This window comes from Carettochelys insculpta, chromosome 9, assembly GCF_033958435.1.
Source record: "Carettochelys insculpta isolate YL-2023 chromosome 9, ASM3395843v1, whole genome shotgun sequence".
Taxonomy (NCBI): domain Eukaryota; kingdom Metazoa; phylum Chordata; order Testudines; family Carettochelyidae; genus Carettochelys; species Carettochelys insculpta.
In genome coordinates this window covers 10,514,113-10,530,410 of record NC_134145.1, presented here as the reverse complement: position 1 = coordinate 10,530,410, position 16,298 = coordinate 10,514,113, and the positions used below count along the sequence as shown (strand labels likewise).

General features: G+C 38.0%; 1 protein-coding gene across 4 annotated transcripts in view; it reads right to left on the bottom strand.

The window, feature by feature from the left end:
* Positions 1–16,298, bottom strand: part of OSBPL9 (oxysterol binding protein like 9) — a 110,408-nt gene that overhangs the window by 14,276 nt on the left and 79,834 nt on the right. For 3 of the 4 annotated variants that reach the window (XM_075002491.1, XM_075002494.1, XM_075002495.1), the window contains 6 exons: positions 13,089–13,127; positions 7,251–7,344; positions 6,189–6,293; positions 3,112–3,271; positions 2,104–2,216; positions 1,608–1,726 (listed from right to left, as the gene is read on the bottom strand). In XM_075002491.1, coding sequence (XP_074858592.1) covers positions 1,608–1,726; positions 2,104–2,216; positions 3,112–3,271; positions 6,189–6,293; positions 7,251–7,344; positions 13,089–13,127 — 630 coding nt within the window. The remainder of the gene's footprint in view (positions 1–1,607; positions 1,727–2,103; positions 2,217–3,111; positions 3,272–6,188; positions 6,294–7,250; positions 7,345–13,088; positions 13,128–16,298) is intronic. The other variant, XM_075002493.1, reaches the window with a different exon arrangement.

The following is a 16,298-nucleotide window of genomic DNA, read 5'->3' as shown; positions in this document are numbered from 1 at the left end:
CCATAGGTAGCCCATCTAATGACTTGCATCAAAAGTAACCTCAGAAGAAACCAGAATTCTTTCTTAACAAGAGTAGCAGCTCAGCATATTTTTAAAGCCAGTTTCCAGATCTGCAATGCCTGACAGCAGCTCAATGTAAAGCTTCTGCTGATAGGGAAGCCTAGGTACTACAGTCTGCCTAGTTATTGAGCAATTCAAGATCACGCCCTTCTTCCTTCTTTTCTTGCTGAAAGAGGCTTTCAAATAATACTGCCACACAAATGAATTTCAAACAATATTGCCATATCGCTAAAAAACTATCAGGTTCATGGAACCAGCAAAGAGAATTAAAGATGAACCAATATTAATGACTTACTGAGCAATAAAGGTAACCAAAGTTATGTACAAAAAGATATACAGAACTCCATTTTGCTTTTATATAACTAGTACATGAAGATTGTTAACACTAGGTTACGTATAGGCAGACGGTGCATTTAAAAGGTAATTTCATAAAATTTAACATGGCCTCTACAAAAATGTAACTATACGATCCATAAACATACTGTGGAAACTGTGCCATAAAACTACAATGAATATAAGGCTAGATTAACAAAAGCATTTGAAGATAAATTGCTTCTCTATTCCACTCCCACACTGTCACCGAGAGATGGGAAATCATGAATTATTTAAGCATCTAACCATCATGCTTTTGGTGCTCTGCACAGTTGTTTGAAAAATTCAGTTGAAACATTTGTCAGACTTTGCTGATTCACTGAAATCAAATCTTTCTATGGAAAGAGTTCGAAAGTCTGTTGGAAATTCCTTAGAATCTATCGGAAAATTTATTTCCTGCCTGCTATCTCCTCATATACTTGTTAAGATAGGAGCCTTGCAAGACTCCGTTTCAGCCAGGCAAGCAAGCTGATGATGAACTTGGCTTTCTGTATCCCTGGAAGCCAATCTTCCCAGGGTTTCAGAGCCCCTGACGACTTAGAGCTACTCAAGCCTCCGCAGGCCCCACAGCGGGCTGCCATGATGTCACAGACCCCAGAAGTTCTGGCAGCAGCAGACTGAAATGCACATAATTCTGGTCAGTTTTGCTGTTTGGTTTTAAGCAACCGCAATGCTGAAACTGATCGGTCACTTGTTAAGTTAACAAGGACACACTGTGATCTTGTGCATCTCTGCTTTGGCAGTCTGAGGACAAGAGGAGGCAGTGGAAAACATACGGCCTCTGAAGTCTTCTCCTCTTCTCCCAACTCCATGTGTAGTCTAGGGCACTGAACTCAATTGCATAGGAATGAGCAAATGAAAACTTTTGCTGGCAAACTGCTTCTCTAGCTCATGGGACTTTAGCAATTCAATTAGTTCTGTCAGTGTTAAATTTAGTCATTTCTACATTAAAGCAGATCCATTCAAGGAATAGCAAAAAGTAATTTATAGGAAGGCTGAAACAGTTAAAACTTGCCAACAGAACAACAAATGTGAGATGGCAATAGTATGAAATGTTTTAATATCATAATCAACACTCCCATTCTTTAAAATCTTCATCTAATATATAATGTTGTAGCAATATTTCATTTACAGAGCATTCAGATTTTTCATGAAGTACTGCCTTTTAGTCTTACCTTTGTTAGATCCATTCCTAGTCTAACCTGGGATAAAAGATGCATGATAACACTCTTATGTTCTTCCACTGACTCTCCTTCACCATCATCATCTCTGTCATCATGAGCATCAAAGAGATCTAGAAAGGAAGTCAACTTTGCTCATTATGTTTCTTAAAATATTCTCCTCCCCTCCCCACCCCAAAAACCCCAACATTCAAAACAGAACATATGTCAGTAAGTCCTAACATAAGAAATACTTTATTAAGCAAACAAGTGGATTTTCTTTACTGAATAAAGCTATGTTGAAAAGTAGAGATCATAACAATAGGATTTAAGCACATAAATAAGCTAAACTTTCACAACTGGTGAAACATTCACCTTAAAACTGTGAGAGACTGAACCCTCTTTTTTGCACAAACAAGTTATAAGAAACTATTTAATTGAGCACTACATAAAGTGTACCTAGATTTATACTAAGAACTTTCCAATAAAAGAATTAATGCAATTTTCTTACCAGCATCATTTGTGCCATTAGACATGGAAGAATTAAGGGATTCTGTGGTGTCTGGGCGTTTCAAACTACTTCCTGTGCTGCTGCGAGTCAGGACTGCTGCAGATCCTGAGGAGCTATAGAAAGGTATCAAGTTCTCATGATTAAAAACATTTATTTCAGGGTGAAAAATTAGGATTTAACTAAAAAACATTTACCGGGGCAGGGGGGTGTTGATTACTACAGAAGTATGTTTATAGAGAAGTTACAAGATGCTGGAATATTCAGAAGCTAGGGTGATAGTCAGCTTCACAGAACACAATAGTTGGAATGAAACTTGATTGGGTAAAACACTCTGATGTGGGTCTCAGAATCTAACCCACAACAATTCTAAGGCACAAAATCCATTATTTCAAATATATTATCAAAGATGAAGACCAATAATTTTGAAAGTTAGTTTAGTCTCAGAATTCCACAACTGGCAAGAGTATATGAAAACAAATTACTCAAAAATTGAAAAATACTAAAGCGTGTGGAAAAGAGGGACATTAGCTGTCTACCAACTGCTGCAATAAACCTTAGGGTTGGGTATATAACTTGTCCAAAATTAACAAACTGACAAGTCAAATGTTGGTCAAATAATAATAAAAAATGGTCAAATGTTTTAAAGCATTAATTTATTAGAACAACAAAAAAGAGTAAGACTTTATGGATATAGTATTAAATGTTATACCTAACTCAGAAAAATGAAATCCAATTAACTTTTAATAAAAGAAACATTTGCACCACGATGCAATGAAGGCAGTCCTGCAACTGATTACATCAGGGCAATACTGCTGGTACATTTGGCAGTGATCATATAATAGTTAACGGACTAGTCCACTGACCAGCTTGCCAAGCTTGAACACACTATAAATGCATTATTATTAACATATCCAGGTTTTCAGGCTTAGTCCTGAACACTCACAGAGATAGCTACATACGCTTTTAGGAACTCTGCTCAATAAGGCACCACGTGCTTTCACTACTTACTCCATGCATCGCTTTGGGGAAGAACTGCTCTGATAGAATTCATCAGCATCATAGAATTCATCTTCACTGCTGGAGTAAGAAAAATCTGGAACTGTGTTTGGAGACAGGTTGACATGGCTCGGCGAGGTTAAACTGCTGCTGGGTGCTGACTGCCCACTTCCTACAAAATTAAAGAAGTCTGCAGCTGTGAAAAATATTTACTGATTTTTAAACCATCCACTTAGAAACTACTAACTGTATTGATCAAGTGGATAAAGACATTAGCAGAGTTGAAACATTAGGAAAATCTATAAAATTAAAAATCAAAAGCAGTAATGTACCCAGGTAATTTCAAATAAGTAATACAAATACACCACCTGGAGTGACCAATGAGGTACAGAACACAGCCAGAATTGCCCAAAACTGGGTACATGAAAATTAGCCTCCTGAATCTATGGCTAGCCTCCCAAATGAACATGGCCTAGTATTCAGAGGTGTTGAGAACTTACAGCTGTTAAAGAAATCTCAACATTTACGGGAACTGTGGATCCTCAAAACTCTTAAAGGGGGGACAGGTCACCTTTATTTAGGAGCCTAAATGTTGATTTAGAATCCAACTTTTAGGCACCAGCTTTCCTAAGGAAAGACACAAAAAGAGAAGCTAGCTGAGACAAAAGAACAGCCAACTTAAAAATAGCTACATATGTAGGGGCTACTCAGCCTTCTGTTTTAAAAATGTTTCTAGGTTGCCAAAAATTATAAAATTCAAAAGAATTTTTAAAAAACCTTCACTTTAACAGGCAGTTGGAGATACAGAGCTAGGATGGAAACGTGTACTTTGCAGAGAGTGGAAGGCTATTATTTAGTCACTTCTATTGTTACAATTCTAGAATCTCAGGCCTGGTCTACATTACAAAATTATCTCAATTGTAATTTCTTTTGTGTTGTTTTAGTGGTGCATGTATCTACACTTAAATTATTCTTCATGGATGTAACCAGAGCTGTCAGTGTCTGGCACTGTGTGATAGCTGCAGGAGGACTGTTAGAGACAACACAGGTAATGCAGTGTCTACATTTGTGCTAAAAAGAGAGTGGTCCTCACTGGTTTAATGGAGAGCTTACATCCAGGGAGACTAACGGAAATGCACATGCACTACAGGTTGGGCCTCTGCAATCTGGAACGCTCTCGTCCAGCAACATCTGTATTTTGGCATGATTTTAATTTAGCTAGACAACCACTTGTAATGTGTCTGGCCAAGTTTCTTGTGGTCCCAATAAGTCCGTTTACAGACACCAGATCTGGTTCTTAGTGTACTGTGCTGACCTCCTGAACTATCATTGTTTTCTAGAGCACTCCAACTGGATGCCAGGGACTTTATGGTGACCACTTCATCAAGACAATATTGGCTACTGGAGGAGATCAGATCTAGTTCCACCTCCTTCCTTTAATTATGAAGTGGCTGAGCTATCAACAATATGCCACTGTTTTTGAAGACTGGAGGGTAGCAATGTCCTGATGTGAGATCCAGGGAAGTACAGACCAGTACATTTTCACCTGGCCTAATGATTGAAGTGATTATTAAATACAGAACAATTATAATCTGGAGGATCACAACAAAGTAACCAGCATTAAAAAAGTGTCTCACTAAGTTCTTAAAAACTTTTTGAATAATCTCAGTAGTTGGTAAAAGTGAATGGGATCATATAATTTATTTAGATTTCTCAAAATCTTTGACCTTTATCTCACAACAAGCTTAATGAAGCTATGTATTCATGGATTAAAAGGCAGCATACTCCTATGGATCAAAAACTGGCTAGAAGATAGGAAAAAAAGTAGGATGAAAGAATCAATCATCACCAAGACAAAATATTAAGTTTATTGAAAAAAAACTGTCAAGTTAAGACAGATTCGGAGATTATTTTCATTAGAAAAGAGATGACTAAGAGGGAACATAAGATTTTATAGAAGATAAATTCATAACTCTGTCCCCTCCATTTCATACACAAGAACAAGGGGCAATTAAATCAAAAAGGTGGAAAAATCAAAACCAATGAAACTGCACAACACTGTAGAACTCTCTGCCACATTCAACAGTGGAGGACAAGATTTAAGATTAAAATAGTAATTTGATATTTATATTCACAAAATAATTCCCACCAAAAAGTTTCTTAAGGGTGGGACTTCAAACCGCATATTTCAGGGTTTGCAATCTTTACTGGGGATCAGGCTGAGACCTAATGTCAGGGGACAGCTCTGCCTAACACTGGGTTCTGACACTTCCTCTGAAGAAAATGGTGTTGGGCCTATATTAAGTGACAGGACACTGGACTAGACAGGCCTCATGTGTGATTCAAACAAATAATTGTTATGTTCTTCTTATTTTGGGGGGGGGGGGGGTCACACTGAAGACAAAAAAGTTGAAGATGGACAAGAATGGAAAAGAGATGAGGCAGGGGAGGACAACATTCATTTTAAAAACACATCCTGTAATGAAGATTCAGCTCATGGAATAATTTAACACAAAGGAATTTGAACATAAATCTTTTATATATATGAAAAGGCAGCCAGTGCAACAGGATTGTGGAGATGTTAAAATTTAGGGGCAAGGGAAAGAGAAATTTAGAGGCCAGAGAAAAGCATAACTGGGGATTTCAGTAGTGTCAAGGTAAGTGAAGTCAATCACTACAGAGACGGACAGATCTGCATGCATGGGAGATGTGGGGTGTCAGTTCATTATAAAGTACGGTATTAGGAGCAATTAAAGCAAATACAATCTATAGTCATGAGCTGAATGGGCTCCTCTAGTTTAACCGATGCACTTAATACAAACTGAGTTACATTATCTTAAGTTTACCTCAGTAGGACTAAAGGTAACTTAAAAAAATTACATCTATTTGAATATCAGAAGCATTAAAATGGTAGTTAAGATGAAAGTTGAAGACAAACAAAAATGCAGACAGAAACGGCTTTTATTTCCTACTTATATAAGGTAACTTTCAGTCTAAAGACTGCATCAAATATAAATTCTACAAAATTCACTTTACATTTCTAAAAAATGTAATACTTTAACATGGAAGAGAGCCACACGAAACTATACCTGTACTATTTGGTGTAGGAATCTGATGGTTTCCTAGAGATGTTACTACAGGCCCAACTGGCAAGGACGAAGGCCGCTGCTCTGATTTCAACAGCTGAGCAGGTTCTAGAAGATATTTCAACATGTAAAAACAAAAACAAAAAACCATAAGCGGCAGATACCTGCTTTGGTATGGAAGAAGATCCTTACTATTTTTGCCCTCTGACAGCCATGATCTAAGACCAGTCATGCCCAAAACCAACTGACTGATCACCACATGCCCCCAACCCCCAGCCAGGTGCCACCACTCTCCTCCCCAGTGCACTACACGCTCACAGCCAGGTGTCCAACTCCCCCACCCCGGTAACTCACCGGAGCCGCCCAGCCCCCAGTCCAGCCCCAAGCCACGCCGCCCCACCCAAGCCATCCTGCAGTCCAAGTAAGCTGCAGGAGCAGCGGTGGGGCATGTGCACAGAGGGGCAGGGATCACTCCACGTGTGCAGCTCTAACAAGCTGCATTTGCCACATCACGCTGTCCAGTTTGCCACATGCGGTAAACAAACTGCATATTGCACACCACGTATCTAGACAATTGTTGCCATTTTTCAAAGAGAAACATATGATTTCCCTCCAAGAAAAAAAAAACAGCCATTAGAAATTACAGGCTTATATATTTTCAGAGTAAGGGGACTGCCATAGGTAAAAGGAGTATAGAAGAATATACAGAAAAATTAACTCAGAGCTGAATGTTCCCTACAATCTTTTAAAAATTGAGATGTATATAGCCTCAAGACTTTTTTTTAAAAAACTGAAATGAACAAAACCAGAGATGCACATCAGAAAGAGTATATATTTTTGATTAAGAGTCAAAGTGCCATAGCTACATGGACTACATATCCTAGTTCACAAGCCTGAAAATGTATGCTGATGACAGAACTCATTACAGAACAAGCCTTCATCCTTTTCTGCAATTATATAGTTTTCATTCGTTCATAGCAAATAAGCTACAAACAGGAAGCCAATAACTTATACCAGCTGAATGTAAAAAACACATACTTTTACTGAAGCATTTGTATACTGTACCTGGAGGTAAGACAGTCTGTGTGGGCATTGTAGTGATCACTGTAGGTTCCAAAGGACTAGGCTGATATACTGCATCAACGGGGTTAATAGTACTCTGAGAAAAATAAATTAAACTTTTTTAAAAAAAAATACAGTCAATCGAGTTTCATGTATGAAGATTTCCAAATGTAAAACAGCAAAGTCCTGGGAAAAACTTGACATACAAACTGATAGCTGAAGATATGAATTATTTTAAGTGTAAACATTTTTTCAAAGAATGCTTAATGTAAATATACTAAACTCAACTTTATGTAAACCTAAATTCTCCTGTGAAGAAGCTTACTTTCCCAGTTTTAATTTCTACATCTCCCATTAATGGCCAGTCTGTGCAGAGGAGGAAGTGAGCCTAATTTTTCCAATAAGACCATCAGATATGTGAACTATCATTTAGAAAACAAACCACTGTCCAAACTACACTAAGAAACTACATAAAACTGTAAAATCACGCCCACATTTTTGGGCATACCTCGGAGAAAAAACATGCAGGTCATGGTCATACAGATTTTGTACTCAAGACTCTAGATGGATGTGCTAGAAAACCAAAGATGCCAGACTGGGGACAGGTGCCAACATGAGATTTCATCCATTCCTATTATTCTAACTTACATATATTTTCATCCTTCCTTATTTATTGTTAAGAATTCTCCCTCTTTTTAAAAACTCCATGCTGATAACATTCATTTATCTAAGCCCAGATTCATATTTAATCCTACTCTGCAGACCATTTTCATTGACCTTTGTGTTGTATGTTGTGGTGGTTTTTTTTTTTGTTTTTTTTTTTAAAACACAAATGCCCTGTTTAAAAGAAAGATATTAAAAAATAAATTATTGCCTCTTTCAGTTCTTTTTCTCTCAGTAATTCTCCAGATCTGAAGAAGAGGGTCATACAATGGGGCATGAAAATGTGTATGAAACATGCAAGGGCTGAACAGGGACTGTCGCCAAGGATCTCCAATCCAAGTGAAAAACCCTCAGGGACACTACAGGGAAACTTGCATTGCATGGTGCAGGTCTGCAAACAATTCAATATTTATCCCAAAGAATAAAAAATGAAAAACCAAGCAATTTAAAAGTTAAATTTCTCATTATTTACCAACTATCCCTTATTGTAAGCAAAGTATCAGATATTACCACAGTGTTCTATATTCTAAAATGAACAAAGGGAATGGCTCCGCATTTGATTCTGTATCCTCTTCAAGGTACTGACTCTATTCTTTAAAGTATTTCAATGGAACACACTTAGCTCTGAGTCTTTGCCTCTACATTCACAGGTCTACAGTGCTGCATTTGACACAAAGACTATAGTTGATAGAACAATGGGTGAGACTCGCAGTTGGCAGAGGCAGTGCTTTGACTGTTCAATGCCTTACCACAAAAAATGATCGGCATGAGCCAAAACCTGACCATTTCTAGAGCACAATTTAAAACCCATCTTTTTCCACGCACCTTGCCTTGGAAGTACTGGTTACAAACACACGTCTCCTGGCTAGAGAATGATTTAAATAACCTCAAAAAATAATCTAAAGTAACAGAAACTCCAAGAAGGAATCTTAGATTGTTTTAAAGCCATATTTACTTGTCATCTTTAAAAATAAAATTTAGTGTTGTTAAGGTGACTAATACAGTACAAGTTCTATTACTCTACACACCCAGTTCCACAAGCGTGCTGGATAATCAAATATGCTGGATATTACAGCGGGGCTGCTGGCGCCACCCCACTGCTGCTGCCACAGGCCAGGCAGCTGGCCCCCAGTTCTGTGGAGGCCAAACACTTGCTGAACAGTTGGCCCCATGGCCCTGGTGGCAACCAGCTCCACTCCACTGGTGACAGCCTGGTGGCCACCAACACAACACATGCCAGTTAATTAAGCATGCCAATTATCCAAATTCTAGATAGCCAGCTTTTACTTTCCATTAATAAAATATTAGAAATAAGCAATTTAGTTTTGATTAACTGTAATGAACACACATTTTTAGATGTTTGTTTTGCTTTTAACTTACGAAGTTACATCATAGTTTAATAAAAGTTCATAAACAAAACCGTGATTGTTTGCTCTAGACAGCTCAAAATATAATAATGAAAGCACTAAAAGGATTTCTACATGAAAGAAAAACAAAATAGATAGGAGTTGAAGGTTGGTTATCTACAGCCAAACAATTTGGATAAAAAAAACCCCTGCTTTTTCAATTTTCATCAGAATATGATTTAAATCAGGTTTTTCAAAAAAGTTCAGCACTTTATTTTTCAAAAATAAGCCTGTTTGAAGTTAAATTTCAAATTGATAACTTACGTTAAGACCTAACCTTATCATAATTTAATAAAAAAACAAAAATATCAGCCTTCATCAATGAGCCCAGAACACATCATATTAAGTTTAATTATGTTGCTTTTTTTAAACATACACAGAATCAGGAGGTAGGTCATCCTTAACTTTTGAGGACAACACAAGATTTATAAATGCATCACCATGTACTGCATTAAGCATCTGTATCATTTGCAGTCTCCACAATCAGGTGACTTTTCCCCAAATAGGAGTACTTTCAATTTCTGCTGTGCAGTAAAGTTTTACACTTATTTTTACTTCACTTCAGATAGTAATCAGTGGCAGGGAGTATATTTTCTTAATTTGGATCAGTATATTCAAAGTTGAGAAAGCAACTGAAAGGTTTGTTTGTTTTTTTTAAATCCACCCTTCCGCACCCCAAACAGCAGGAAAGTTTGTTCTCTTCAAATCTACAACTGGAGAGAAAGAGAACCACTAATTTTAAAGACCTGACTACATGGGGTCAGATTTCCAAAAGATATCTAGGTGCTTAAAGATGCAGAATAGTATCTAGTGGAATTCTTAAAAACTGCCTAACCTGCATAGGCACATTCAAAAATGCCACAAGACACCTAAATACCTTTGAAAGTCCAGTGCAAGCTGACAGAATACAATGCATCATTTTACCAACTATAATTAGTACCTTTTTTATTTGAAAAAGATCAGTTCATTGTGAATATAAAACATATCTTCATAAACTTTGTTATGTATCAAATACATTTAAATTGCAGTTTTAACTAAAAACAAGTTTAAAATGCTGTTTTTGTACAGTGAATTCTACTTTTCATGAAAATACAGCATGACACATGCACCATATAAAAAAGAAATGCACTTTTCATAATTTAAATAGCATAATGTAAATATTAAGAATTTGAATAAACATACGGTAAGCTACAGAACTGATTAAATAAATGTGTATAGATATACTATATCCACCTAATTAGTAAAAAGGTAGTTCAGGGCCATACTATGCTACAATTTAACATGTTGCAATGACTACACCAATCAAAAAAAAAGAAACCTAATGTAGCGAAATGTAAAACTGTATTAAAATAAATTATCTAAACAGGTTTTGTTTTCTATTGGATGGTGCAACTACTTTTCACAGTCATGTATTTTGATTTAAATAAAGCTACCCTGAAACCATGTGACATGATGTTCAAGATGACTGCCAGCATAGGATATGTTAGCTACACACCACAGTGAAAAGCAGATGGCTAAGCATGCTGCAGTGTGTAGCTGCATTTGGCAGCTAAAGACTATAAAGCAGGAGACACCTTTCCCTCATTCCAGAGCCTCTGCCCTCACTGGCCTAACGCTTTTGTAATGGGAAGGCCCCACGGAAATCTTTCATCAGGAGCCTTTCCCCCCCTGTCTCTCTACTGCCAAAGCTTTTCCCTACTGCCAGTGTGTTTTTAACTGAGCCAGGAAAAGGCTTCAGCAATGGGGAAAGAAGCAACTGGGGCAGAGGACAGGGATAGTTCAATGGTTTGTGCATTACCCTGCTAAACCCAGGGTTGTGAGCTCAGTCTTTAAGAAGGTCATTTAGGGACCTGGAGCAAATACCCTTAGTATTAAATAAGTTGTTTCTTCACACATTCTACTGAAAGTTTTTTCAGTGCAATCAAATGTATGAACAATCAGCACAGTTGTTACTACAACTTCAGACTATACAAAAGTTGCAAAGGCCAACCTTTTTTGGCAATTTTAGCCAACTGATATGCACAGTTGCAGACCCACTGTCCACATCTCCAAACCCTCCCAAAAACTGCAGAGAAAGTGCTGCCATACAATAGTGCTGCATGTCTTCTCTCCTACATGCCATGCAGCAGAACATGTCTGCTAGATGTACAGCAATTTCCTATATGTATGTGTGTGTATATTTGATTTTATGCCATATTTACAGAAAGTATTAAAAACAAAAAATTGACTGATACTCTCATGCCAAAGTTCAGACAGACACTTGTCCAGGGAACAAAAACATTATACAACTGGCACCCTTTTAGTATCCTCAGCTACACAAAGAACTGGTCCATCCTCCCACCTCCCATGTAAGGCTCCTCCACAACGGATGGGGAGTTATACAGGATCTGTAGGAGAGTCTCAGGTTCCTGTGCAATCAATCTGGCGTCTTTTGCTACCACTAAATTCTCGAAGTTTAAAGGAAAAACTGTAATTTCACCTCCAAACCTAGATGTGCATGAACAACAGATGACAAAACATTTACTTTCATAACTAGAATAGACAATTTTATTGGACTGCATCTGTTCCTTTTTGTCATGAAATCAAGTTCCCCAAAAAGATTCTTAAGTTCAGATGAGCTTGCATATAAACACATTTCCAGATCTCAAGCATGTTGACAAGGGTTGGTCCTTACACTTTTTATAACTGCTACATTTAGAATAAAAATATAAATCTGTAGTAGTTCTATAACTTGTATGGGATGTCTACTTGTGAGATTGCCTCCCCACATGTCATATCATGCAATGGCAAATGGGGCATTTTTTGGCTCTGGAATTCTCATCCCATCTTGACTTGAGATAGCCTGAGTTTTTAGGCCTGCAGGACATGCTACAAAAAACATTAAATTGTATAAAAGGCTTTTGTGGGGTGGTCAGAGTGAAGGGTTCTAGGTAGAATAGAACAATGTATACTTTGCCCTGTGCTTAATAAGTGGTACTTTAGGTTTTATCAATATTCCTATTGCATAGAAATGCAAATGTTGTGACAATGGATCAAGCTCATGCATGTAATTTTTAAATATTCAGCAGAAATATGCATTACATCAAAAGTAGAACTCAAGGAAGGAACAGACTAAGGGATCTGAAATTACATAGTTGACAGAAATGAATATAAAAATACAAACTCCAGTTTTTAGGAAATAAAGCTCTAAAGCAACCAGTTCCCTACTCAACACAGATGCAATTCATATGCAAAACAATGACAGAGTAAATTGAAGTCATAAAGGACTGACAACAAAGAAACAGTAGTGTTAAAAATGAAATATGGCTGAAGCAGACTTGATAGAATCTTTTTTCCATTTTTGTACCTCAGGTGCAAAATGTCATATATAGAATATCATCCCCACTTATAGCATGTGAGCAACAAAATGTGTCCTATTTATAAAAAATGTCAGATTTAGTACAAGCTATTTCTAGAGGAACCATTTCCTTTTTACATCTGGTTCACATGCAGATCTTTAATTTGTTTGATTAAGTTTAAATAAACAAGGATACATTCACAATGTAGCCATTTAAAAAGATAAGCAGAAAACCTGAAAAATATTATTTTCCTAACGGTAATCATGGATGGCCAACTGCAGAAGCTGAAGTTTCAACAGATAAAAAAAACCAAGACATTTGAAGCAGTGAATAAGAGAAAGAAGAAAGGTTTGTTGTAAGTAAGTGGAAATTCAGGTCTCTGTTCATATGTTCTGCAGAAATAAAGGGAGATAAAATATTAGATTTAAACTTACTATAAGTCCATCTGCGTGCTTCTCCTCATTACTTTGGTCCTTAAGGAAAAACGTTAAAAATATTAACAGATCAATCTTTTATACTTATTCACTTATGTATCGTGACATATATACGTATTGTGTGTTTCTCTTAAGGATGATTCAACCTGTTTTTAAAAATGTTACATGACTTTGAAAACTAGGACTCAAGCATTTGAAAATCTTACACATCACAACACAAACAGCTCATAGTTGTTCCCAGCAGGGTTCTAGCATGACTTCCCTTATTCATGCAGGTTAAACTTTTTGCCTAAAATTTATACCGTAAGCATGAGTCTCAGGGAAAAAAATCCTGTCCACACAATCAGGGGAATCATACTACAGTTTGCACCTCTCAAATCCAGCACTCTCTCCTCCAGCAACATCCGTTCTCTGGCATGACCATAGATGTTGCCAGATTAGTGAGCAGCTGGCAGGTGCAGGAGCACCAGCTGGGCTGGGATCCAGAGCCCCTGCCGGCCATGCAACTGCAGGGCAGGAGGCTTCTGCAGGTTGGGAACTGGAGTCCCTTGGCAGCAGGGGCCAGGAGCTGGAGCCCCCACCTGAACCCTGACAGCATGGGGCTGAAGTTTGAGCCCCTGCTTGCCCTGCAGCGATGAGGAGCTGGGAGGCTGTTGTGGGGCCAGAGTTGGAGCCCTTGCCTGCCTCATGGCAGCAGGGGCTGAGAGGCTGCTGCAGGCTTGATGGGATATTGTTCCTGACCATCTTGGTTAATAGCCATTAATGGACCTGGCCTCACTATGCAATGCAATTGAAAGAATTCTGCAAAAATTCCAATACTATGAACAAGACTCATTGCTAACATTTCCGTCAGAAATTAAACTAATTCGAGAGAAGATGATCTACTTAGTTGTATAAAAGACTCAAATATTGGGAAGCCACAGACTTTAATTACATGGGAAGGGCATTTAAGATGGTGGAGACAAGATTTAAAATGATGAGTGAATAGTAAATTTTTCTGTATGTTCAGTTAACCTTTCCCAGTTTGTGTATAAATTGAACATTAAAACAAACTTCTCTGAATTATTTACAAAAGCCATAGGTGAATGCAGAAGAGAATATGCTACCAAACTTAAATCTAGCTAGTTACTGGTGCTGAAGAAAGGACTTCAGGGAACACTGGTCCAATTCAGTGAAGGCAAACAATGAATTTGTGAGCTCTCTGGGGCACAAACTTTGTCTATCATTATACTTGTGTAGCACTTCGAACAGAACCCCAATCTTTATGAAGGCTGTGCAGCTGCTGCTACTTCAGGCTTTTCCAGTACCAAGAAATCATTCACAAGAACTTAAACATTTGTATCAGTATAATTTGAAGATTATAAGCTATATTAGTTCCTTCTTCCCCTAAACCCACCCTGAACACGAGAGAGATCTGGAAATTTTACATTTAAACAGAGGCAAAAAGCCAACTCAATCAGTTGTGACAGACTCTGAAGAAAATTATGTTTCAATGCCACCAAGGGAGAATTTCAATGGGGAAATATTGCCCAACTTAGCAGCTACAGTGTAATTGCACTTGTGCTATTTACAGTGAAAAAGCTAGCATAAGCCAGGCACAGATGTTTATCGCTATCTTAGCTAACTCCAGACAGAATCAGCTGACATTGTGCTAAATATACTTGTGCCTGGTCTACACTAGGCTCGACACCACTGACAACAATGGTATTGCTACACATAATCACAGAGCATTAGAACTGAAAGGGACCTTGAGAGGTCATCAAGTCCAGTCCCCTGACCTCACGGCAGAACCAAGCACTGTCTAGACCATCCCCAATATATGTCTAATCTGCTCTTAAATATCTTCAGTGATGAAGATTCCACAACCTCTCTAGGCAATTTATTTCAGTGTTTAACTATCCTGACAGTTAGGAAGTTTTTCCTAACGTCCAGCCTAAACCTCACTTGCTTCAGTTTAAGTCCACTGCTTCTTGTCCTATCCTCAGAGGCCAAGGAGAACAATTCTCCCACCTCTTCCAAAACTCTTTTAGGTACTTGGAAAATGCTATCATGTCCCCTCTAAGTCTTCTCTTTTCTAAACTAAACAAGCCGAGTTCTTTCAGTCTTCCATCATAGCTCATGTTCTCTAGACATTTTCTCATTCTTGTTGTCCTTCTCTGGACCTTCTCCAATTTCTCCACATCTTTGTTGAAATGTGGTTCCCAGAACTGGACATAATATTCCAAATGAGGCATAAGGAGCAAGCATTGAGTAGAGCGGAAGAATGACTTCCTGTAGCTTGCTCGGAATGCTCCTGTCAATGCATCCCAGAATCCGGTTTGCTTTTTTTTCCCCCCAAACAGCATCACACTGTTGACTCATGGTAACAGAGAGAAAGCCGTGCTATTCTATATACTGTTTAGCTTGTGGTCTATCACCCCAAATCCCTTTCCACAGTACTCCTTCCTAGACACTCGCTTCCCATTTTGTATGTATTAAGCTGATTGTTCCTTCCTAAGTGCAGTATTTTTTATTTGTCCTTATTAAACCTCATCCTGCTCACCTCAGACTTTCTCCAGTTCATCCAGATCATTTCAAATTCTGACACTATCCTCCAAAGCTGTTGCAACTCCTGCCAAGTTGGTACCATCTGCAAACATACTAAGCATACTCTGTATGCCAATATCTAAATAGCTGAAGATACAGAACAGAACTGGTCCCAAAACAGACCCCTGAGGAATCCCACTTGTTATGCCCTGCCAGCATGACTGCAAACCATTAATAACTACTCCCTGAGAAAGGTTATCCAGCCAGTTTTGCACCCACCTTATAGTAGCACCATCTCAGCTGTATTTGCCTAATTTATTGATAAGAATATCAGGCGAGACCATATCAAATGCCTTACTAAAAATCTGGGTATACCACATCTACTGCTTCTCCGTTATCCACGAGGCTTATCATCCTGTCAAATAAAGCTATCAGATTGGTCTGGCATGCTTTGTTCTTCACAAATCCATGCTGGCTGTTACCTAATCATCTTATTTGCTTCCGAATATTTGCAGATGAATTCCTTAATTACTGGCTCCATTATCTTTCCCAGAACAGAAGTTAAACTGACTTGTCTGTTTCCTGGGTTGTTTTTTCCCTTTTGATAGATGGGCACTATATTTGCCCTTTTCCAGTCTTCTGGAATCTCTGAAAGCCAGGTACAAAAATGTGTATATACTGATG